The sequence below is a fragment of the Temnothorax longispinosus genome, chromosome 1 (assembly GCF_030848805.1).
Source record: "Temnothorax longispinosus isolate EJ_2023e chromosome 1, Tlon_JGU_v1, whole genome shotgun sequence".
NCBI classification, from domain to species: domain Eukaryota; kingdom Metazoa; phylum Arthropoda; class Insecta; order Hymenoptera; family Formicidae; genus Temnothorax; species Temnothorax longispinosus.
This window is the reverse complement of record NC_092358.1, coordinates 9,945,581-9,968,325: the sequence shown is the minus strand read 5'-3', so window position 1 is coordinate 9,968,325 and position 22,745 is coordinate 9,945,581. Positions and strand designations below refer to the sequence as shown.

General features: G+C 34.9%; 7 protein-coding genes across 16 annotated transcripts; 4 read left to right on the top strand and 3 right to left on the bottom strand.

Moving 5' to 3' along the window:
- Nucleotides 1–31: 31 nt before the first annotated feature.
- Nucleotides 32–4,765, top strand: Rpiii128 (RNA polymerase III subunit RpIII128). Its single transcript, XM_071796763.1, has 9 exons — nucleotides 32–219; nucleotides 543–697; nucleotides 776–952; nucleotides 1,040–2,517; nucleotides 2,654–3,246; nucleotides 3,310–3,562; nucleotides 3,635–3,799; nucleotides 3,872–4,002; nucleotides 4,367–4,765. The coding sequence occupies exons 1-9, from the start codon at nucleotides 214–216 to the stop codon at nucleotides 4,748–4,750; spliced, it is 3,342 nt and encodes a 1,113-aa protein (XP_071652864.1). The 5' UTR covers nucleotides 32–213; the 3' UTR covers nucleotides 4,751–4,765.
- Nucleotides 4,766–4,869: 104 nt separating this feature from the next.
- On the bottom strand, nucleotides 4,870–7,837 carry Pdxk (pyridoxal kinase). Its single transcript, XM_071796847.1, has 7 exons — nucleotides 7,307–7,837; nucleotides 6,769–6,868; nucleotides 6,544–6,687; nucleotides 6,127–6,247; nucleotides 5,848–5,990; nucleotides 5,597–5,776; nucleotides 4,870–5,529 (listed from the first exon to the last, which is right to left on the bottom strand). The coding sequence occupies exons 1-7, from the start codon at nucleotides 7,397–7,399 to the stop codon at nucleotides 5,420–5,422; spliced, it is 891 nt and encodes a 296-aa protein (XP_071652948.1). The 5' UTR covers nucleotides 7,400–7,837; the 3' UTR covers nucleotides 4,870–5,419.
- A 913-nt stretch (nucleotides 7,838–8,750) lies between these two features.
- Nucleotides 8,751–12,356, top strand: LOC139824254 (FAST kinase domain-containing protein 4). Of its 3 annotated transcripts, none has more exons than XM_071796771.1 (10): nucleotides 8,751–8,905; nucleotides 9,032–9,180; nucleotides 9,326–9,739; nucleotides 10,161–10,310; nucleotides 10,381–10,626; nucleotides 10,757–10,898; nucleotides 11,029–11,112; nucleotides 11,203–11,364; nucleotides 11,682–11,760; nucleotides 11,993–12,356. In XM_071796771.1, the coding sequence occupies exons 2-10, from the start codon at nucleotides 9,037–9,039 to the stop codon at nucleotides 12,222–12,224; spliced, it is 1,653 nt and encodes a 550-aa protein (XP_071652872.1). In that variant the 5' UTR covers nucleotides 8,751–8,905; nucleotides 9,032–9,036; the 3' UTR covers nucleotides 12,225–12,356. The 3 variants fall into 3 exon arrangements, with proteins under 3 accessions (XP_071652872.1, XP_071652887.1, XP_071652882.1); XM_071796786.1 differs by having other exon boundaries at nucleotides 8,778–8,796; XM_071796781.1 differs by having other exon boundaries at nucleotides 8,810–9,180.
- Nucleotides 12,357–12,432: 76 nt separating this feature from the next.
- Nd-b17.2 (NADH dehydrogenase (ubiquinone) B17.2 subunit) lies at nucleotides 12,433–13,558 on the bottom strand. The gene is made up of 3 exons (XM_071796855.1): nucleotides 13,399–13,558; nucleotides 13,097–13,179; nucleotides 12,433–12,791 (listed from the first exon to the last, which is right to left on the bottom strand). The coding sequence occupies exons 1-3, from the start codon at nucleotides 13,491–13,493 to the stop codon at nucleotides 12,550–12,552; spliced, it is 420 nt and encodes a 139-aa protein (XP_071652956.1). The 5' UTR covers nucleotides 13,494–13,558; the 3' UTR covers nucleotides 12,433–12,549.
- Nucleotides 13,559–13,618: 60 nt separating this feature from the next.
- On the top strand, nucleotides 13,619–15,691 carry Sicily (NADH dehydrogenase (ubiquinone) complex I, assembly factor 6 homolog sicily). 6 transcript variants are annotated; one of them, XM_071796838.1, is made up of 4 exons: nucleotides 13,619–14,028; nucleotides 14,294–14,516; nucleotides 14,593–14,988; nucleotides 15,145–15,691. In XM_071796838.1, exons 1-4 carry the CDS (start codon nucleotides 13,940–13,942, stop codon nucleotides 15,322–15,324), a joined length of 888 nt encoding a protein of 295 aa, XP_071652939.1. In that variant the 5' UTR covers nucleotides 13,619–13,939; the 3' UTR covers nucleotides 15,325–15,691. The 6 variants fall into 6 exon arrangements, with proteins under 6 accessions (XP_071652939.1, XP_071652913.1, XP_071652946.1 ...); XM_071796812.1 differs by having other exon boundaries at nucleotides 14,107–14,516; XM_071796845.1 differs by having other exon boundaries at nucleotides 13,620–14,001.
- Nucleotides 15,692–16,243: 552 nt separating this feature from the next.
- On the top strand, nucleotides 16,244–18,693 carry Baf (barrier to autointegration factor). Of its 2 annotated transcripts, none has more exons than XM_071796864.1 (3): nucleotides 16,244–16,442; nucleotides 16,720–16,848; nucleotides 18,053–18,693. In XM_071796864.1, exons 2-3 carry the CDS (start codon nucleotides 16,726–16,728, stop codon nucleotides 18,197–18,199), a joined length of 270 nt encoding a protein of 89 aa, XP_071652965.1. In that variant the 5' UTR covers nucleotides 16,244–16,442; nucleotides 16,720–16,725; the 3' UTR covers nucleotides 18,200–18,693. The 2 variants fall into 2 exon arrangements, with proteins under 2 accessions (XP_071652965.1, XP_071652970.1); XM_071796869.1 differs by lacking the exon at nucleotides 16,244–16,442 and adding an exon at nucleotides 16,496–16,639.
- Nucleotides 18,694–19,659: 966 nt separating this feature from the next.
- On the bottom strand, nucleotides 19,660–21,711 carry LOC139810546 (uncharacterized). 2 transcript variants are annotated; one of them, XM_071774199.1, is made up of 7 exons: nucleotides 21,392–21,710; nucleotides 21,098–21,317; nucleotides 20,916–21,005; nucleotides 20,756–20,830; nucleotides 20,527–20,619; nucleotides 20,350–20,424; nucleotides 19,660–20,205 (listed from the first exon to the last, which is right to left on the bottom strand). In XM_071774199.1, the coding sequence occupies exons 1-7, from the start codon at nucleotides 21,537–21,539 to the stop codon at nucleotides 19,857–19,859; spliced, it is 1,050 nt and encodes a 349-aa protein (XP_071630300.1). In that variant the 5' UTR covers nucleotides 21,540–21,710; the 3' UTR covers nucleotides 19,660–19,856. The 2 variants fall into 2 exon arrangements, with proteins under 2 accessions (XP_071630300.1, XP_071630306.1); XM_071774205.1 differs by lacking the exon at nucleotides 20,756–20,830 and having other exon boundaries at nucleotides 21,392–21,711.
- Nucleotides 21,712–22,745: the final 1,034 nt, after the last annotated feature.

Genomic DNA, 22,745 nt, shown 5'->3' with positions numbered 1-22,745 from the left:
TCGAACTAAATTAACGTTGCTAGCAGTGCCGAATTGCCGAATTTGTTATACCGGTTGCACGTTGCACGTTGTTGACTGGTTGTTGACGTTGTTTTGAGCTTCTCTCGGAGCACGTGGACGACTTTGCCGAGTAGAGCTGAACTTATAGAAGAGAATTAATATATTCATTAAATGTGACTTCCGTAATCGTAAGGAACGTAACGAACGAGAGAAATGGAGGTAAATATATAGCGTTTCGTAATTTTTAACTCGTATACTGTACATATACATACACTCCGAAGCATAGGATTTTAATCCATTCGAATGGATATTACATCCTTCTTTTTCTATTCTCTTTTTCCCTTTTTTTCTTTTAATAATTGCTATTGGATAAATTTGGCCCCTACGCCATTTCAGGCTTCTACTCCTCAAAATATACAAAATGTATGAATTCTAGAAAGATTGATGATATAATTACTATATGTTTACTTCTATGAGTCTTTTTTTCTCACGTGCTATGGATCTGCAAATAATTATTGTTAATTATTAAATATTATTATCAGGATAAAGGGAAATTAGTGGCGGCATTTCTTCGGAAAAAAGGTTTAGTAAAGCAGCACATAGATTCCTTTAACTATTTCATCAATGAAGAGATAAAAAACATTGTTAAGGCAAATGAAAAGATTCAGAGTGACGAAGATCCACATTTTTATCTGAAGTAAGAGCAATGCCATATACAAGATGCCAGATGCAATCGTATCGTAGACTAAACAATTTTTGTTTTCTCATATTCCAGATATTTAAACATAGAAGTAGGCTTGCCTGAAGTTCCAGAAACTCCTACAATTATGCGGCCAACCACGCCACACGAATGCCGTTTAAGGGATTTAAATTATTCTGCCCCAATTTCAGTGGATATTGAATACGTAAGAAATAACGAGCGAGTAATAAGGAACAAGGTGGTCATTGGAAAGTAAGAACAATGAGAATAGAACACAGAAATAGATATATCAAAATTATTAAGATATATACTTATACATACAATTCTAAATGTTCACAGGATGCCAATAATGTTGCGCAGTTCTAACTGTGTGTTAACTAACAAGTCCGAGGCTGAATTAGCCAAAATGAATGAATGCCCGCTTGATCCTGGTGGTTATTTCATCATAAACGGCCAGGAAAAAGTTATATTAATACAGGAACAAATGATTAGGAACAGAATTATTTTAGAAGAAGACAGCAAAGACTGCGTTGTTGCGTCGTGCAACAGTTTTACCCACGACAAAAAGACCAAGACAAACGTTGTGGGTAAAGCTGGAAGATATTACTTAAGGCACAATATGTTTCAAGACGACATACTGATTACCGTCATTTTCAAAGCTATGGGCATAATAAGCGACTTGGAAATCATGCAAATGGTCGGAACGCAAGAAATATATTTGAACAAATTTGCAGCTAGCCTGGAGGATTGTCAAGAACTGGGCATCTTTTCGCAGAACCAAGCATTGAAATATCTCAATAGCAAACGGCGACAGACGAGATTTCATTCCATTACAAAAGTCCGTGTCACTGACGAGATGAAAGATTTATTAGCGACAAATATATTGTCTCACGTACCTGTTGTCGATTTCAGTTTTAGGCCGAAAACGCTGTATCTCGCCTTGATGATCAGAAGAGTTATAAATGCGCAGTCTGATCGCAGTCTGATCGACGACAAGGATTATTATGGTAATAAACGTCTGGAACTGGCTGGTTCCCTTCTTGCTCTCATGTTTGAGGATCTGTTTAAAAGATTCAATTGGGAGCTCAGACAGATTGCCAATAAGAATATTCCCAAGATAAAAGCAGCACCGTTTGATATAGCTAAACATATGAGACAGGATTTGATTACCAATGGACTGGCTTTCGCTATCTCATCGGGTAATTGGACAATCAAGAGATTTAGAATGGAGAGACACGGTGTGACGCAGGTGTTATCGAGACTTTCATACATCTCGGCGCTTGGTATGATGACGCGAGTCCATTCCCAATTCGAGAAAACCAGGAAGGTCTCTGGTCCGCGATCGTTGCAGGGCTCGCAATGGGGCATGTTGTGCCCGAACGATACACCGGAGGGAGAATCTTGTGGCTTGGTGAAGAATCTGGCTTTGATGGCTCACATCACTACGGAAGTGCCGGAGGAGCCAATAATAAAACTGATGCTTAATCTTGGTGTGGAGAACATTCACACTCTCGCTGGGGAAGAGCTAACTATGCCAAATATATACACAGTTTTTGTGAATGGTATCATGGTAGGCATCGTGCAGAATTATCAGAGACTGGTGCGTCAGTTTAGATTATTACGCAGGAAGGGATATATTAACAGTTTCGTATCGATACATGTCCAAAATCGACATAACTGCATTCAAGTCAGTTCCGACGGCGGGCGATTGTGCAGACCGTGCATCATCGTTAAGAATGGAAAATCTCTTGTTAAACAGAAACACATAGAGGATCTTGATCGAAATATCATAACATTTGAAGATTTTATTTATGATGGTAAATAATTTACATTTGTTTTATTGCATATATATATATATATATATATATATATATATATATATATACATATATATATACACATATATATACATATTCTCAGTTGTATAATTGTTCTGTTGTTTACTGCTTTCAGGATTGATTGAATATTTAGATGTAAACGAAGAAAATGATAGTTTAATCGCATGTACGGAATCTGAAATCAACGACGACACAACGCATCTGGAAATCGCAGAGTTCACGGTGTTGGGAGTGTGCGCAGGATTGATACCATACCCTCATCACAATCAGAGCCCGAGAAATACTTATCAATGTGCCATGGGTAAACAGGCCATGGGGGTCATAGGATACAATCAACGTAACCGCATTGACACAGTGATGTACAATCTGGTATTTCCGCAGAAACCTATAGTGAAAACTCGTGCGATCGACTTAATCAATTATGATAAATTGCCAGCCGGCGAAAATGCGATTGTCGCAGTGATGTCATATAGCGGATATGATATCGAGGATGCATTGGTTTTCAACAAAGCTTCCATTGATAGAGGATACGGGAGATGTATAGTGTATCGAAACGCGAAATGTACATTGAAGAAATATCCTAATCAAACGTACGACAGAATCATGGGGCCATCGATTGATGCTAATACTAAGAAACCTGTACCGAAGCATGAAATTCTTGACAGCGATGGGATTGTAGCGCCTGGTGAAATGGTGGAAAATAAGACTGTAAGTATCTCTTGTTTGAATGATGTTAAATATTTCATTTTATTTAATATTATTCATATGCAGATAATGGTAAACAAGTCAGTACCGGTGCCGAGTGAGAATATCGGCCCGGTGCATCCTGGCAATGTACAAATGCAAACGGAATATCGGAACGCGGAAATCCAATTCAAAGGCTTGGTCTCAGCATATGTGGAAAAAGTTATGATATCTAGTAACGCGGAAGATGCCTTTTTAGTAAAGCTGTTACTGAGGCAAACTCGGAGACCGGAGATCGGTGATAAATTCAGTAGTCGCCACGGACAAAAGGGGGTTATAGGTATAATTCCGATATTTTCGCGTTATACACGATGTAAGAGAGACGTATTAATCTTCGATAATGTTTATTCAGGTTTAATCGTAGAGCAAGAAGATATGCCGTTTAATGATCAAGGCATGTGTCCCGACATAATTATGAACCCACATGGATTTCCTTCAAGAATGACTGTTGGTAAATTAATAGAGGTACTTGCAGGCAAAGCTGGTGTCGTGAATGGAAAATTCCAGGATGCAACAGGTACATCTTAAAAGATAACGACTGATCCATTTGATCAATTTAATCTTACTATCTATTTTCGTCTACTTTTAGCGTTCGGTGGTGCTAAAGTGGAAGACCTCTGCGAAGAATTGGCGAAGAATGGCTACAACTATTTAGGCAAAGATTTCTTTTATAACGGCATGTCTGGAAGACCGCTGATGGGATACATTTACTCTGGACCAGTAAGTTTTTTCTCTAGAATAAAAAAAATTAGTGTTAAGAAATTTATTTTAAAAAAGAAAAGTAAATATACTTTTTTTTTTTTTTTTTTTTTTTTTTTTTTTTTTTTTTTTATAAAGAGCAGATACATTGTTGAAAAGCGTAATTATGTTTAAGCGTAAAAATTTTACTCATCTTAATTAAAATGATAATAGAATACTTTTATATAGTTATATTAAAATTTTCAAATTCTTTTATTTCCTAATAAAGTAAGGATTTATGCCTTTTTCCCAGATAACTGATACAATTTATAACGTTTAACAATTATAGATAACTAAATGAATATATTTGATGTTTCTCGTATGACATTTAAAATGTGATTTGTAGGTTTATTACCAAAAATTAAAACATATGGTGCAAGATAAGATGCACGCTCGTGCCAGGGGACCAAGAGTAGTCCTAACACGTCAACCAACAGAAGGACGGTCTAGGGAAGGTGGCCTACGATTGGGTGAAATGGAGCGTGACTGTCTGATCGGTTATGGAGCTAGCATGTTATTAGTAGAGAGACTCATGATATCGAGTGATGCTTTTAAAGTCGACGTTTGTAACAAATGCGGGCTAATAGGGTACAACGGTTGGTGTCAGAGATGCAAATCAAGCTCTTCTGTCTCTACGATAATAATGCCTTATGCTTGTAAATTATTGTTCCAAGAGCTGCAATCCATGAATGTAGTACCTCGTTTGTCCCTGAAAGACTATTGTGACTGATTGTATATTATAATAGAAATAGAAATGTAATAAAAATGTAAATAAACATATTTCAAGAATTTTAAAAGGATTTCAGATATATTAACAGTTTAAGTTTGGTTCACTGCATAGACATAGTGTTCAAGAGATTTCAGATTTATTTAAATACAGAGTAGAAACAATATTTGCCATGAACCTATTGCAAGTTAGTCAGGTTATATATATAAATAAACTAGTTTTATACATTTTGGAAGACGTACACGTTGGTCTTTGGGGTTTGATCTTTGGAAAAACCTCCACATTATTGTAAATGCTATTTAACAAGTACTTATATAGTTATACAGTAAGTAAATGGATTCTCAAAACTATTTACCATTTAATCTCTTTCGTTCACAACTCTCAACTCTTTAATTAAGCTCCTATAAACTGAGACATGCGTAAATTGGAACCGAACCTGAAACCCGCTGATTGCGAGTTTCCGCTCCTATACCATGCCACGCGTCACACATATCTTAACAAGTGTTTAATTACTAAGATAACTTTACATAAACTATACATGCATATATAGTTTTATGTAACTGTACGTATATTCAAGAAAATTTAAAAATATATTTTTTTCTTTTAGTAAGCAACACTTAAGCATTTCTCTTAACTACTACTCTTAACTCCCCACAACACACTTCATGTATATTATAAAGATTCCGCAAGCAAACGAATTTCTGGATTTTCAATACTGTTTTTACTTTGTACGAGTCGTAATTCAATTCTTCTAGCCCGTTGTGCTTCGGTATCCGTATACACTGCAAATAATTGTTTGTGTTAACAATAATACTAAGGTATTTTTCCGCGTTAAATGTCATAAATCACCTTTAGAATATTCATACGTATTAAGCAGCACGCTATACAGAGAATTTATAGTTTTTTCCATGGTGGTTTTCATGTCACTTTGCAAGTATACATGAGCAAGAAATAGTGCGGCAAAGAGATCTCCGGAACCCGTGAAAGTTGCTGGTATTTTAGGAATGTCTACTTTCATCAACGTGTTATCTGAGGAAAAAAATGTAATGTAAAGCCATGATTATTTCGAAGTTTGTCTTATCTTGCAATGCATGATCAACCTTTCGCGGTGCTCACTACTGCTGTCAGTTTGTCACTGAGCTCAGTTGACGATACAGCTACAGTTTTTGGTCCCTTCTGATGTAACTTTTTAATCGCATTTTGCAGTTCGTTCATATTAGTGACTTTTTCATCTGTAAGTAATCTGAAAACAAATAAAAGCAATTTATAAGTGATCACAAGGAGAATGATTCATTTCTAAAAATTATTGACAATTTATATAATTGCAATAATGATCAATGTATTGGAACATATGTTAAAATCAATAATATCATACGTACTCTAATTCAAACTGGTTTGGAGTTACTACATCCGCCAATGGCACTACCTCCTGTTTGTAAATTTCTTTCAATGCTTCTGGGACATACATCTTGCCATTGTCGCCCATAACAGGATCGCAAACTAATATTGAACAAGTATAATAAATATGATTAATAAAAAAGAATTTAATTGCATGAAAATTACTGTTGATCTAAAGTAGGAGTCCCCAAGCTTCTTTATCTCAAGACAGCCATATTAAAATTTTTGTAATAACCAGAGGACCGGAGGATAAATGTTATCTTTGAAAATCATATAAAAACAAAGTATCTTCATTTAAAAATTTTTTAATATTGTAACGTCGAAATTTCTTGGCGGACCGGATAAAACTGCCAGTGGACCGTAGATTGGGGACTCCTAATCCAAAAGATATAACGTACCGTATGTAATATTTGGATTTTTGGTTTTTAGAGTCGTGACTAGTGACGCCACTCTTTTCAGGAAGGAAGCTGAACCGATGTATCCAGTAAGTAAGTGCGTATAATTGTCCAAGCCATTTTGCGCTAGGCCATCAACTAGGTCCTCTAAGGAAGTAATTGTAATTGAGAGATATCTCATTGCTACACCAGCATTATTGCATCATCTATTTCCCATTAAGGTCTTACCTAAATCTTTATCATTGAGTACTTGGCCTTTAAATGCTTTATAACCAGTATGATTGGACAATTGTACAGAGTTAATCGCATCAACCTCAAAGCCTAATAGCTAATAAAAAATTGATCTCTTAATTCACTTGGTGTTTCGTCAAGTATGTGAGATGTTTAGTCAATTGTTACTTATATTAAAAAATTGAAGCTAAATTCAAGCTAATTCAAGCTGTTCTAGAGGCAGCAGATTATCGAAAACAAACCAGCATCGGCAAGAATTATATTTAAATCAAAAAATATCTCAGAATGATAAGTTAATGACTAATATAGATAAGTCCGTCGTTGCATTTGGAATCTTATCTCTAATGTTCTATATGCCTTCGCGATGATCAATCATGATTAATCATGATCAACGCAAGAAGGAATCCAGCGACGTCGGATTATCGCGGTTTCGTCGCTAAAGATTCGCGGATTGAAGACGGGGGGGGGGGGGAAGGTAATGATCGACGTCGAGAGGAATTCAAGGATAGTCACGAGATCTCTACGTAGAATTCACCTGCAACGGAAAAGTAGCGCTCTTGTTGCCGACGTATCCTGATACTACGTGGCTCTGGATCGAGAGGATGCGCGGTGTCTTCGCGGAGCACATGATTGCAGATCAGTTGATTTACGCCTCCGGATACACTTCCCTCGTTGACACACTCTTGCCGCAATCCACGTCAGCTGGTTAACTTGTGCAACCTGTGCGACCGACACTTGCTGCTGCGCGCTACCGAATGGGCGAATGACTCCAAGTGCCGGCAAGGGTGCATTCGGGGAGACGCTATTAACGCTATAAACGCAAACGCTATGAACTTCGTTCGAAGAGCCAATAGCGCGACAGCGATAGCAAGCTGCCCGAACGCAGCTTAAGCGCCAATAGTATTTCGTGCCTCACCTCGAAAATAATAGCGAAAATAGCGCGAGTGATGACGTCACGCTGCCTTTACAGTGACGTCATCATCGTATATCACAGCGCCACAAAGCGTCTCCTCGAACAGTTTTGGACGATAATTGTGCTAATAGCGTGCTCCCCGAATGCACCCCAAGTGCTTGAAGTTGGCGGTGTTGGCGCTTACGCAACCTGTTTACCGAACAGTGCAGTGACCTGACAATAGCGGGCCCCAGATTCTCAGATTTCTAAAATAAGTTCTAAAATAAGCTCTTTATGACTGCACTACATTGTACTTTATTCACTTAAAATGAAATGGATATATGTATAACATATTGGAGAGAAAAAGTTGAAAAGTTCAGCTGCAAAGAACAATCAAGAAAATTGCATATTATAGACATATTTTCTTATGTGTAACATGTAACATCTATATTTATTTCTTCAAAAAACATAATTACTATTAAATTTAATTTAATTACTATTAAAATTATTATAAAAGTATATATTTATATATTATATATTTATTAAATATTATGTGTAATATATTATACGTGTGTTATATTTGTTTCATTTTGCAAATGTAAAAATTACAGCAGAAATAAACTTCATGGAAAATTATTTCATGGTCAAGCTTTCTCGCAGAAAAACATATAATATAATAAAGATATAATAATAAAGATATTATATTATATATATAATTATAAATAAAGATATAATGAAGTATAATTATAACGAAATTTCTGGCTTAAAGAAAGAGAGTAAATATTTAAGATACATGTATATTTTTAAAATCTTTAAATCTAAAATCTTTAAAATCTTATTTATACGTTACCTTACATTTTAATTTATTTTAATTAAATTTGCTTTTCAAAGATTATATAACATGTTTTCGAATTATTTTGTAAAATCAAGATCTTATTATTACAAGATTTACAAGATTTTATTATTATTAGCTCATATCGACTGAAACTGTACTTTAATTCTTTAACATTTTCAAAATAAACTGAAAGATTCCGCTGAAAGACGATGGCGCGTCTGTACGATTTTTATTTCAAGCTGCACGTTCGCGCGTTGCCACTGCTGCCACGTCTAAACTTCTCTGCATCTATGATCAGGTGCGTGGTGATCGTCTAACCTAAGATGCGCACCTCATGCACCCGAGATAATTCACGATAACCGTCTATTTTCGCGGTAACGCTATTTTTCCTCGCACCCGCTCGTAACGTAAGTCGTCCACGGGTAATGCAGGTCGTGCCACACGTCGTTTTTACACGCGAGATTGACGGGCGTGAACCGTCGGCGCGACGTGCCCCCGATCGCGGGCAATTACATAAATAACCCGTTTTACAGACTTAATGACAATGCTGCAGTTCAGCGCGATGCTATGCACAGCGACCGCCAGGCTCGCGCCTCGCTCATCCTGGCGTTTCACCGCTCTCGTGGCCTGCAACTCCAGCACGGCGGTTACCGGCGAGCAACCCGCTGCTGCGTCGATGAACGTGAGTGCAATTGACAGCGACCTAATCGCTTCTTTTCTACGATAAACTTAAGCTCTGATAACAAAATCTTTCTTGTTCTATGTGTACTTTAATGTTTGGCTCGCAATATTTCGACAAGAAAGATTATCAGCTGTGTATTTTGTAGGAGGACAACAGTGTTAAGTTCTCAAAAACGCAAGCCGTCTCGCAGAAGGAAGAGGAGCAGAAGCCTAAAGAGACCGGTATCCAGACGAAACCTCATACAGAGGGAAGGAGCAATAGAAAGAAATGGTCGAATGAAAATGATACAATATTTTTCAAACAATTTCAAGCGGCCAAGTCTGTGAACGACTTGCTGGACTTGGCAGTATTACCAACTCTGTCTATAACCAATGCCCTGAAGCTGATATCAAGCATAACTAATCAGATAAACAGCGGGAAATCGCAGATGGTAGACATCGAGACTGACGAGAGATTTATTCACCTCAGGAAACTAGTTAAGAACAGTGGTGAGAAAACTCGTGAGACGTCGAACAATCTGTCGAAATACTCCCAGTTATCTACACCTTCAATGATTGCAGTGAGTATGATATTGTACATTTTTAACACCCTGTGCGGACACCGTGGGCCTTTTAAGACAGTCAATTTTTTATTTGTGATTCCCACGGGAATGGGAAAAAAATTGCAACAGTTCCAGCTTATGTAAGTATAGAAATCACTTTTTGAAACTTGAAGATAATACGTGAATTTTTATAGATTTTTTGTAACATAGAACGCTTTCAAAAACACTTTAGACTTAAAAGTCCCAGGGTGTCCAGGCGAGTGCTCCAAAAATATTGTGTCCGTACAGTATTAATATGTGTAAACATTGATGTATTTTTATATGAGTGTTCATGCCTGCAATGTTTGCAGTTATCCACACCTGCTATAATTGCACTAAGTATGATGTTTGTGTATTGAATATATACATATATGCATTCACGTATTTTTATGTAATAAAGGTGATAGCGTCCTTAAGAGAACAAGGAAAGAGAAATACTCCGCTATTAAAGATGTTGTCGTACAATATTGTTAAATACAACATAGAGCTGGATTTGAAGCAATGTGCAACTTTGTTATATAGCATGGCCGTACTTAATTTTCGAGACAAGGTACGCAACACCATTGCATTATATTGGTCTGAAAGCAAGTTCTATTTTGTAAATGACATGTCTCGAATAGGTCTTGTTGGAAAAAATCACATCTGACTTACTAGCGTGTATACCAAACAGCCAAAACGCCGCCATAAACAAATCCATAATAACGTCACTGGGATTTCTGCGTTACAAGAATGTGAATGTACTCGATGCATTCTGCGACACGTTCTTTAAGAAATCAATGGATTACACATTGCTGGATTATTCATCAATACTACAAACGTTTGCGGCTCTACAATATAAATCGCAGAAAGCAAATTCATTTATCGAGGTATAGCGAGAGAATTTCATGACGTTTCCATCTTTATTTTAAATAGAAGTTTCTCTTTGACACCGTAAGAAAATTATATTTTCTTTGATATAGATGTATATACATGTTTACTAATTATTTTTGTGACCAGAAATTTGCAGACCACGCAAACCCCTTTCAAGTGTCTTGGACTGAATGGTTGGATATTGTTTGGTCCTTAGCAGTTTTAGATGCAGTGACACCGCAACACGTAAGATCCGTGCTGGAGCCTGCATTTATAGAAAATTTAACCGGTTTGTATCTGTTGTTAACGTATCTAATTAATATAATTAATTAATCTAATTAATGTAAATAATGTATCTAAGGTTTATTGTCATCTTCTTGTATTAATAATATTAATTTCATATTATATGATTTATACAGCCTCTAACCAGCTAAATATATCAAAGGTATTAAAATTATTAAATATCAACGCCGTTGCACAATTTGTACTGACGAATTATAAAGGTATACATTAGGAGCCATTTATTATTATACTTTTATATTTATTAGTATACTTTTAACAATTCTAGGCATTATTATTGTTTTAAATTACAGGACCTCTTTTAAAGGAAGACTCAGAATTTAATAATGTGTCTATAGTTAGATCAAAGGAAAAACAAATGTACATAAATGCGTTGTTGGAAACACTAACGGAAACATTACTGTCTCCATCCTATTTTAAAACAAATTTTGATACAGGCATGGGCTTCTCGTTAGGTAAGTTATTTAAATAAAATAATACCAGTATAATCTCGTAGAATTTGATTTTGAAATTGCAAATGCGTGAAAAAGAATATTATATTAAATGTAAATATTATGTTAAATATTAAATGTTATGAATATTATGTTAAATGTTTAATTTATTCGTAAATAAACACGAGGATCATTATTGCATTGATATCTAAATAAACTCGGCGAAGTTATATACTGGTATTAATCCATTCTTTTTCACAAAATAAAATTTAGAGTAAGTAAAATATAGATATTGCATTAATCTTATTGAGTAAAAAAAATACTTGATTCTGTATTTTTAGATGCGGAATATCGCATAAATGATCAACATAGGCTTGTAAAAGTGGAAGATTGGAATGAACAGTCGAATAATGTACGAAGGTACGTCCACATGTTATTAAATCGTCCAATAAAAAGAGTGTAGTGCATTAATTTTGTTTACAAGAGAGTACCTACCTATATTAGTAAAAGTTAGAGTATTAGTAAAAATTATTCTGTAATTCAGTAAAACTTAGTTAAGATGTAATTTTATTTATTTCCAAATAATAGAAAATTAATAGTTTCAACACTGAAATATAAATGTGAAATTTATAATCATGTATAACCATTTCAGGATAGGAATAATGGTGCACGATTATCGTGATTATTGCATAGGACAGAACGATCTCGTAGGATCGACGTATTTATACACACAATTATTAAAAGCCAGAGGATACAACCTCATACAACTTTCTTATGAAAACTTCAGTGTACAGGACAATATAAAAAAAAGGATCAATTACTTGAAGCAATGCATGAACAGTGTACAGGAAGTGACGTCGGTAAAACAAACAAATTCAATATAGTGCAGTGTTTATTGGCTTAGTCCAATAAAATCCAAATAAATATTTAAAAAGAATGTATAAATAGACGCTTTCATTGTTCCTTATATATTCCAAATTGGGAAATTAATTAAATGTTATTGCTTAGTTACTAAATCAGATTTCATTTTATTACCGCATTATCATGCCACAAACCACCGGGGAAAAAAGGACAAAAAACCATCCCTTTAAATACCTACAATCTTTTTATCTTGATAGTCACTTTATTTACATTGAATAATATTTTATTTCACTATCACTTATGAATTAACTACTTCACTCTTTATGTTTCACTGCTGTTCCAAGTTTATTACTGTGGTGGCCGCCAAGGTTCGATCTTTGGTCTCGTGGTGCTGTAGGGCATGTAAGCTTGATTAGTGCCACTCATATTTTGTTGATGATCCAACATCCATTTGTACTTCGGACGAGACGGATCTTTGTGCGGCGGCAAATCTGTCTTGTAGTGCAACCAACCAAACCATTCTGGTGGGACTTGCGAGCCGTCATAATTAAGTCCAACTCTCTCTGCGTATATCACCCATCTGTTACGTCCTGTTAAGATTATTGAATGAGCACAATGTTAATCCTTTGTATGTTTTGCCGTCATACGCTTTCAGGTATTCAAGGTTTGTAAAAGCAATTTAATGTCATACACACACACAAACACACACACATATATATATATATATATATATATATATATATATATATATATATATATAGACATTCATACTTGTAATAGAGTATGAATAAACTCTAATATGAATATGAATGTCTATATACATGTGACATTATCGAGTTGCTTTTACAAATCTTGAATTCGTATTTATGCCATATTAGTATACTTAATAACTCACCTACGAAGTACATATTATTTTCATAATATCGATTTCCATATTTGTCTTCTCCAACCAGGGTACCGCTCTTCAGCTCATCCACCCTGTCAAATCAGTTTGTATTGACAATGTTACTTGCGAGATCAAATTGACACGCTGCAAAATACTTTATGCAAAAGCACGATGACAGTAAAGTTTGAACAAGTTACAAGCTCAAGGAGCAAATGCAGAGCCGAGTTACACAATGCTGGCAGTAGTGAAAAGCCGTAATATTTTGAAACATTCGCTGTATCGTTAATATAACCGTATGACTGCATAACAACCTGAACAATGTTTTGATGGAGCCGATAATACCACCGTGGTCGCGTACCGTGCGGAATAACGTTGCGACTTTATCCAACCCTAATAACTTTGCCATGTTTACTTCTGCGAGTAAAGCAGTAAAGTGGAGTAAAGCGTGAAGTTAGGCAAGGTCAATCCGGTAGTGTCGCCAATATTTAAATCTAGGAACTTCAAGAAAATATATTGGAGTAATTTTGTTGTCAAGCGTGCTCTTTAGTAATCTTGATTATTTTGAACACATGGTTTATAGGTTACCTCGAATGTTTTTATTCAAAATTGTAGCGAATTGCAACGAAATATTACGTCACGACAGACAATTTTATTATTCGATGTCATTCCCGTCGTGCGATTATTTACATCGCTAGATTCAATACAAATTTTTAGACTAAAAAGGATGAATAAACTGTCGATTATCGAGCAAAATGTGCGATCGCAGTTGCGACGTATGAACACGAGTGGTGCGAGGCAAAAACAAACTCCGATCGAGTATTGTTTGCAGCTGGTTAGGTACTTGCCTTCGCTATGTTAAACCGGAGCTGCACAAATATAAACAAGAATTATACAATCATATTTATATCATATAAGTACATATTACAATATTCTTACAACCAGTATGTAATATATAATATTGTTGGTATATCCTAGATATTATAACGTTGCGTTGACTTGACATATCCAAATAAATTTAGGTTTTTCAAAATTTCCTGAGGAATGGAGATGGAATTAAATGCACCTTCTACATTTCTGTGGAATAAAACAAAAATTTCTTGCAGAATACATCAGAGTAATTGTGCTAAAAATTTGTGGAACTGTATTAGGGAAAGGTACTCCAACAAGATTCACTCAAAGTTGTGCTTACACATATTGTCTTTCTAGGAACAACGATTATGAGAACTTTCTGTGCACGCTATTGCTTCCACGTGGTATTAAATCAACGGCGTTTGCTGTACGAGCATTTAATGTCGAAGTGGCACAAGTGGAGGATCAAGTGAGGGACAGTAGGATAGGCGCTATGCGATTACAGTTTTGGACAGACGCCCTGAACGGAATTTATAACGATAATCCGCCGAGGAGTCCCGTGGCGTTGGAGTTACACAGGGTAGATGAACAGAACGCATTGCGATACGCATTTGCATGACTGTTGCTGGATATCAGAGGTCTTCTGCATCTTGCAGATCCTTCAACGGCACAAGCTATCTAAACGCTACTTCAAGCGCTTGATTGACGCTCGCTTGAACAAACTAAGCGGCTCGATATTCGTGGACCTGGAGTCGCTCGAGAGGTATTGCGACTATACCACATCGTCGATCTATTATTTGTTATTAGAAGCACAGGGCACGGCGAGCGTCAACGCCGATCACGCGGCCAGCCACTTCGGCAGGGCGTACGGCCTGGTCACCTTGATACGTTCTGTGCCGTATAACGCCCGGAAACGAGTAATGGTATTGCCGCAGGATATTCTGCTGAAAAACGGCGTCTCCTCCGAGTCCATCTTTCAGGGACAGTCGAGCGCTGGATTTCAAGACGCTGTACTCGAAGTCGCGTCTTGCGCTAAGCAGCATCTGAAAGTGGTACAATAGATAATAGCATTCTTGTCTGGGGTTTGACTAGTAACAAGCCAATCTGCATCCTCGGCTTGCAGTCTGCATGTTTTATACTTTTCGCATCTAGCTGAAAAAGTTGGGAAAGTTCTCGGCTTACACGACATTACCTTTCTTTCGTTTTAGGCGACGTCGCTTAAAAAGAAGGCAGGGAAAGATCTCAACGTGATATTTCTACCGACAGTCTGTGTGGAGAATTATTTAGAGAAACTAAGGAAAGCAGATTTCGACGTTTTCCATCCGACGCTACAGAAAAGAAACGGCATTCTCCCGTTACAGTTACTGTGGAGAAAAATATGGTCTTAGGGTGACTTTGACCAAACTCCGATTAATTTAATTAAATGATTGATTGCAGAATATTGCTGCAAGATTTCTAACTGTATAATTTTCGTTGTCCTTAATTTAATCTTTCTTTTCATTAAACAACAAAGAAGTTTATTTTATTCTATCCCTGTTAAGAATTATAGAATACTCGCACTATTTTATTAACATAGAGTTATTATAAATTTTTGTTTTTTAAAGTGAAACAAAAGATTGGATTGGTGACAACCAACTATACACAGTTAGAAATTGTTTTAAGCAATTCTGCCGATTGAAATTAATTGCCATGATTAAGTTAATGGGAGTTTGATTGAAGTCGCCCTTAGTGATTAAAGTTTGAGATATCGTTTAATGTGTTTTATTCATTTATAATCCTGCCTCTGTCTAACAATAAGTTGCTTTGAAAAATTTCAGATCGCAAAAAATTTTCTTTTCAAATATCGCATCCTGGTTAACTTCTCGTTTTGTCTTTTTTTTTCTGCGGTAATAAATGAAGTTTATACGTGTATCTGGCTTACAATTTCTATCTGCAAGAATAAGCACAGGTTTCATTTTTACAGATATAATTTTGACTGTGGAAACGCTAAAAATGTAGAATAAAAATTACGGTCGAGTTTTGGCTTTTTCAATAGCGTCGCGCGTCCACGTGACGAGTCAAAAAAAAATTGATATTCCGCTCTACTCGATATAATCTATTCCACGTTCGATGAGGGCATTAAGATCTGTTCGTGTTTCCTGCACTTTTTGCACTTATAGAATCTAGAATCTTCGCTTTCTCTTTCTCCAACGTGCAATGTATATTTATCTCGTTTCAAGTGCAGGAAATTTTAGGAATGTAGGAATTTGAATCAACGACAAACACGAGTAAAGACAAATCTGTTGACACAGCGTAAGCAGAGAGACGCTTGGTCTTATCTATATACTGTGGAATTGACGAAGAAGCGGTTTTCGATTACATTAAAAATTTGTGAATAATTTCCGGTAGATTAGATTGCGTCTTATCTGCACGAAGCGGCGTTCGAAGTATTCTGAATTCGGCACTCTCAAAACTTGGTTCGCCCCGCGACGGTCGCGATATATACAATCGAGGAAGAATCTCACAGGTAATGGGTCATTCGTGTCTTAATTTGTTTTTATATTTCTGATTGTTAAGCTTGCCCATTGTTTGTTGCCCACTTTTCCAACCTATTTTGTTTGTTCCCGGCGAGTTTTGTGCGAAATGTTTTCATAAATTACGTTAAACAACAGATACTCGTTGGCTTTAAGGTTATGAAGCAACAGTGCAATTAGTGATGAATTGGTAGAGTGGTTTCTTGCTTAACGCAGACTGAACGCTTCGCTTAATGACGGATTGGAAAATGAAAGTTTTCGTTTTCACAGATCAAAATGAGTACATCGCAGAAGCACAGGAACTTCGTGGCCGAGCCGATGGGGGATAAGCCTGTGACTGAGCTCGCTGGTGTCGGGGAAGTTCTTGGAAAGAGATTAGAATCCGTAGGCTTTGATAAGGTGAATATATATTTGTATACACTTGTGCGTATATTTATAATTCGACTTAAAATATTTCGTATTCATGAAGTCATTCTTAGAATCATGATATAAAAATACAGGTCTTTTTATCATGCTTAGAATGACTTTTACAAACAAACTCCGATTGATCTAATTATTTTATCCAGTAGTGTCTTATCTGCGGTGTTTTGGATAAGTTATTAATTACATGGTGAGAAATCTTGCTATAAACAATTCTACTGATATAAGCAATTGAACTGATCACCAATTAATTTAATAGTGATCAAAGTTGCTCTTAGTACCTTATATTTTAATCAAAAGAGTTGGTCCAATATTTATAACAATTCTTATTTAGGGACATAAAATTATTGCATTAAAATTATTATAAAATTATTCTGATTTACTTAAGGGGCTTCCCTAGTGTGACAGGGCCTAAAATAAATGATTTTTAAAAGGAAAACGACAAAGCCAATTGATGAACAACCTTTCCCACTTTCCCACATATTTTACTATATTTCAAGAGTGCATACCAATTTTTTCAAAATTTTATATCTGTTATTAAAGCCCGTGCCAGCCATTTTTTGGAGCGCCGCGAAAAAACGGTGACCACGATTGCAGCCGTTGTAGTTATCTGAAACAAACAAGCAAAAGGATTCTTAATCTACTTGAGTGTGGCTATCGTCTGAAGCAGAATCATGAAAAAATATTGAAAATTAACAAAATTATAGCGATTATAATTATTTTCGTCTTTTTTAGCAGACGTTTTTTAGCTATAATTTTTTAAATTTTCAATATTTTTTCATGATTCTCCTTCAGACGATAGCCACACTCAAGTAGATTAAGAATCCTTTTGCTTTTTTGTTTCAGATAACTACAACGGCTGCAATCGTGGTCACTGTTTTTTCGCGGCGCTCCAAAAAAAATGGCTGGTACGGGCTTCAATAACAGATATAAAATTTTGAAAAAATTTGTATGCACTCTTGAAATATAGTAAAATATGTGGGAAAAGTTGTTCATCAATTGGCTTTGTCGTTTTTCTTTTAAAAATCATTCATTTTTAGGCCCTGTCACACTAGGAAAGCCCCTTAAATTTAAATTGAACCAAAAGAGAATAATACACAATTTTGTATGATTAATTATTATACAATTTCTTATGAGCCTCTTTATTGAACATGAGTTAATGATTATGACTTTTGTTATATAGGCATACGTAGTTCTAGGGCAGTACTTAGTGTTAAAGAAGAATAAGGAGTTATTTCAAGAATGGATGAAGGATGCATGCTCGGCGAACTCGAAACAGTCAACAGATTGTTACCAATGTCTCACCGATTGGTGCGAAGAATTTTTGTAAAGTAGCTGTGACATAGATTCTCGACTTCAATGTTCTTTTAAGGGCGCAAAGAATTAACTATAAAGTTGTATAACATACATTTTATGAAATATAACATATATTTTAATACTTATATTTTAAACATATCTTGCTTAAAACTTCAAATAGTAAATGTTTATTCCTACAAACTTATGTGACTAATAGTCATAGTCGTATATATCGCATTTTCAAATTTATTTCATAATTTGAAAACATTTGTTTTATGTTGTATTTATTTTGCAATAATATACATAATAATAAATTAATAAGATAATGTAAAATAAATAAATTCTAAATTTTTGTACACAATCAAGATACACATTATTGAAAGAAAACTGTTACACTTTAATCAATACAAATGTTACAAAAGAATGTGCAGTCTTATAGGTATAAGAACGTTAACAACCCTAAAAGTACAATGTAATGTTTATGTAAACGTCACAGAGGAAATAAAAGCAAGGTTTATTCTCTAATAATGTTCTGGTTGAAAAATATCCATCTGATTGTTTAAACAAAATATATTTGAGATACAGTTAAAAAAAAAAGGTATGTACATACATACAATTGCTTCGCATATAGTTTCAGACTACCTCATTATTTCATTTAAAATTTTTATCCTCTTTTCCTATTTTTTTATTTCTTTTATCCATCCTTTTTTCCTCGAGAATAAAAAGTTGCGAGAAAAAAAGTTGAAATTAAAGATGTCTTGAATGAATTGAGGATTAGGAGTAGCAAATTTTGATTGTCGGAATTTCAATCGAGTAACTTCATCAATATTTTTCTTGATATCTCTGATAATTTTTTGAGAATCTTGGAGGAAGCAAATGATTTAAAGCGTAGATTTTCCTTTATTCTGATTGGTTTATCGAACACTTTAAAGTATTTATAGCGCTAGCCTTGGATGTGTGTGATTTACACTTTTGAAATATCGGTGTGTTCCGAAACTTACTCGAAACCACCCCAATCTTTCTGCAGCCAATCAACCTTCTGCTCTTCCGGAAATAATAATGATGGTGGAAGGAGGTGTTATGTGTTATGTGCTCTTGCACATTCTTCTCATAACCAATGAGTGTATTCGAACAAGCAGGAGACAAATAGAATTATATATATATATATATATATATATATATATATATATATATGTATTTATTGTTAACTTCAGCTACATAGTCAAGAAGTGGAAATAGAATTAAATATAATTAAGACCGCATTTTTTAAATCAGATTGAAATTCTTTTTCTGTTCTATATATAATGCAATTTTATTTCATATAATCTATTTTAAGTAAAAAAAAAATGATAAAATTATGTATAAAAAAATATTAAAATAAATAGAAAAGAAGTATAAATTGAACAATATATAGATATATGACAAAAAAGTAAATAATTTTCTGAAACTTTAAAAATATTATGGATATAAGATAGGTTTATTTAAATACAGCAATGTCAATACATAATAAACATTTTATTTTAATAACACGAGAAGTTGTGCTCAGTAAGAAACTTATTATTGAAGTATACAGCAAATTAATATGTAAAAATAAACATGACACGCTAGTATTACAGGTTTCAATACATAAATGAAACTTTTTTGTACAAACGTTTGTCTTTTACATAATAGACACTAATTTCTTATTAATTTCAATGTGAGATAAAACTCCTTCTTTTCCACTTACTAAGTGTGGATAATGCTGGTAGTGGGTAGTTTTTTTCTTTTAAAAAGCGATATGCTTCTCGGCTCATGTTTCTTAAAGTTATTGCAGCAGATATGTCTTCAGGACCCCATTTTACTTTTTTTTCATTACTTATTAAAACGTCAATTTGTTTCGGAGTGAATATCTTTTTAAGCACATTATGGACATTTTCTTTTATTACACGTTTCGTAATTGTTATTTTTTCTCTTTCTAACCGTTCTACTTTTTTTTTAAGTAAATCGATTTCTTTATTTGCTTCTTTTAGTTTTTCTTTTAAATTTAGAATTTCTTGATATCTAAAAAAATATTATTTATTTGAAAAATTTTGCAATATGCAATATGCAAAATATTTTTGTGAGAAAATTACTTGAAGTTTACTAGGATATCTATATTTTTAAGTCTGATATATTATAAACATACAGACAATTAATTTTGTTTACCTTAGCTCCTCAGACATAACAGTCTGTGAATTACTTTGTGCGTTTATCATTGTTTCGTCACTTGCACTTGTAAAACTAAAAAATATAAAAAAATAGAAATATAAAACAACATGCAATAATCTCTTGTACAGTAATGAAGTTGTTAACACGCATGAAATCAATAAAATCATATCATACCTATCATTTTCTTGTGGAGATTGCATAAAATATGGTTCTATTTTAATTTCCACTGAAGTGTCCATCAAATTGGTCTCAAACTCACTGAAAAAGCTAAAAAAATATTTATTTTAAAAATTTTTCAATATGCAATAAAATATTTTCATGCCAGAAAATTACTTGATGTTTACTAGGATATATATAATTTTTGAGTTTAATATTTTATAATTAGACAATTAATTTTGTTTACCTTAGCTGCTCGGACTTAACAGTCTGTGAATTACTTTGTGTATTTACTATTGTTTTGTCACTTGCACTTATAAAACTAAAATATATAAAAAGATGGAAATATAAAACATGCAATAATCTCTTGTACAGTAATGAAGTTGTTAACACGCATAAAATCATACCTAGCATTTTCTTGTGGAGATTGCATAAAATATGGTTCTGCTTTAATTTCCATTGAAGTGTCGATCAAATTGGTCTCAAACTCGCTGAAGCTGTTAAAAAAGAAATTACTTGTAAATATAATTTATTGCAATCTTCACATATTACAATAAGGAAACATTTTATATAATATAATAATACGCACCTGCTGTTTTCACTTATTATATTCTGTTGATTGCGCTCTTTCTTCAGTACTCCTTTTTCCTTCACCTCATAAATTTTGGTGGATGGTGGTAAATTTTCTGTTGGAATTGCATGATCATTTAGTGTACGTAATCTGTTAGGCGAGTAATTTTCGCAGTTTGCTAAATGAGCTGGCTTTGGTCTGTAACAGCTTGGTGTGAAGTGGATAGAGCATATGCGAGCTACGAAAATGAATTTCAATAAAGTATTAAAAATGCCTCAATATTATAATTTATACGTATTCAAAATAATGTACCGTTTTTTAGGTTAACTTTGTTTTTGTTGGCAGCTTGCAACCATTTTAATACAGTTTCTTCGTCCTTTGGAAAAGTGAAAAATTGAATCTTTCTCTCTTTTGAATTCTCGCTTCTATTCCTGCATCCAGTTACACTACACGAAGGCATTTTAAAAAAGCATTAAAAAAAAGACAAATTAAGGGGATCCTGTAGTGAACTTCCTCGATGTCGATATGAGTGCGTTCAGCCGATACTCCGCTAGCCTAGCAATCGTGAGCAGTCGCTCGTTTTCGCTCGTTTCCTCTCCTTTGGGTCAAAGGAGAGGAAACGAGCGACTGCTCACGATTGCTAGGCTAGCGGAAGGTTTGTTCGCGTCGCATACTCCAATATACACCAGAGACACTTGGATCACGGATAAAGGGTGGCGATTGGAGCAGATGAGTTTTTGGAGTGCGTTGGAGTGAGTAGGAGCATGGTGGGGCGTGCGACGCGAACAAACCTGGAGTATCGGCTGAACGCACCCAAATGTCAACCTTTCTAATTTTGTTTTCCCTATATCTGTCTTTGTCTAACGAAATGAAATCTGTCCTTTTTTCGATTGCTCGCCATCTCTCGCAAGATCCGACAACTACTGTTGCTGCTCTTCTTGTCATTCTGCTTTTCAATGCCCATAAAATTTTATCTTAATTGGTTGGATCCAAAGGTAAGAACAATCACATTCAGTTGCTACCTTTCGCTTCGCTAAGCAAAGGTTCGGCTGGACACGGCCATTGGTTCATTTCTGACGTATATCTATATTTGTATATCCAATATGCCGAACACATCTTTAGAGCCAATTTCACCAACCACAGTTAGCTTAAGGGTCGACAGGAGTAACACTACCGACCTCTGTCGGGTTGCTTAGCTGCGAGTCCGTATTTTATTTATTATAAATTTTTCAAGAGCCAAAATGGAAAATCCGGCTCTGTACCAGCTTGCGGCTGATCTTACTGATTAAAACAAGCATAAGTGAAATGAGATTCGTTAATTAATTTGGCTAAAATTTGGGACAAGCCGTTCCTAAGCAGCTTTGCAGCTCTAAGCAAGCCTGCAAAGCTGCTTAGGAACGGCTTGTCCCAAATTTTAGCCAAATTAATTAACGAATCTCATTTCACTTATGCTCGTTTTAATCAGTAAGATCAGCCGCAAGCTGGTACAGAGCCGGATTTTCCATTTTGGCTTTTAAAAAATTTATAATAAATAAAATACGGACTCGCAGCTAAGCAACCCGACAGAGGTCGGTAGTGTTACTCCTGTCGACCCTTAACCGACGGTTAAAGTTAGCAGGATTGACCAATAGAAAGCAGGGTGGATTCATTTATATTGGTCAATCCT

Coding starts and splice junctions, on each gene's coding strand:
- Rpiii128 (XM_071796763.1), top strand. Junction 698..775: donor GATCCACATTTTTATCTGAA/GTAAGAGCAATG, acceptor CTCATATTCCAG/ATATTTAAACATAGAAGTAG. Junction 4,003..4,366: donor GATACATTTACTCTGGACCA/GTAAGTTTTTTC, acceptor TGTGATTTGTAG/GTTTATTACCAAAAATTAAA.
- Nd-b17.2 (XM_071796855.1), bottom strand. CDS start 13,493: ATGGCAAAGTTATTAGGGTTGGATAAAGTCGCAACGTTATTCCGCACG. Junction 13,180..13,398: donor TCCATCAAAACATTGTTCAG/GTTGTTATGCAG, acceptor CTGATTTGACAG/GGTGGATGAGCTGAAGAGCG. Junction 12,792..13,096: donor AAATAATATGTACTTCGTAG/GTGAGTTATTAA, acceptor TAATCTTAACAG/GACGTAACAGATGGGTGATA.
- LOC139824254 (XM_071796771.1), top strand. CDS start 9,037: ATGACAATGCTGCAGTTCAGCGCGATGCTATGCACAGCGACCGCCAGG. Junction 9,740..10,160: donor CTACACCTTCAATGATTGCA/GTGAGTATGATA, acceptor TATGTAATAAAG/GTGATAGCGTCCTTAAGAGA. Junction 11,365..11,681: donor AGGCATGGGCTTCTCGTTAG/GTAAGTTATTTA, acceptor CTGTATTTTTAG/ATGCGGAATATCGCATAAAT.
- Pdxk (XM_071796847.1), bottom strand. CDS start 7,399: ATGTGCTCCGCGAAGACACCGCGCATCCTCTCGATCCAGAGCCACGTA. Junction 6,688..6,768: donor ACTCAATGATAAAGATTTAG/GTAAGACCTTAA, acceptor TTACTTCCTTAG/AGGACCTAGTTGATGGCCTA. Junction 5,777..5,847: donor AGTAGTGAGCACCGCGAAAG/GTTGATCATGCA, acceptor TTTTTTCCTCAG/ATAACACGTTGATGAAAGTA.
- LOC139810546 (XM_071774199.1), bottom strand. CDS start 21,539: ATGCCTTCGTGTAGTGTAACTGGATGCAGGAATAGAAGCGAGAATTCA. Junction 21,006..21,097: donor ATAATAAGTGAAAACAGCAG/GTGCGTATTATT, acceptor CTTTTTTAACAG/CTTCAGCGAGTTTGAGACCA. Junction 20,425..20,526: donor TCTCCACAAGAAAATGATAG/GTATGATATGAT, acceptor TATATTTTTTAG/TTTTACAAGTGCAAGTGACG.
- Sicily (XM_071796812.1), top strand. CDS start 14,145: ATGCACCTTCTACATTTCTGTGGAATAAAACAAAAATTTCTTGCAGAA. Junction 14,517..14,592: donor TGGCGTTGGAGTTACACAGG/GTAGATGAACAG, acceptor TGCATCTTGCAG/ATCCTTCAACGGCACAAGCT. Junction 14,989..15,144: donor CTAAGCAGCATCTGAAAGTG/GTACAATAGATA, acceptor CTTTCGTTTTAG/GCGACGTCGCTTAAAAAGAA.
- Baf (XM_071796864.1), top strand. CDS start 16,726: ATGAGTACATCGCAGAAGCACAGGAACTTCGTGGCCGAGCCGATGGGG. Junction 16,849..18,052: donor AATCCGTAGGCTTTGATAAG/GTGAATATATAT, acceptor TTTGTTATATAG/GCATACGTAGTTCTAGGGCA.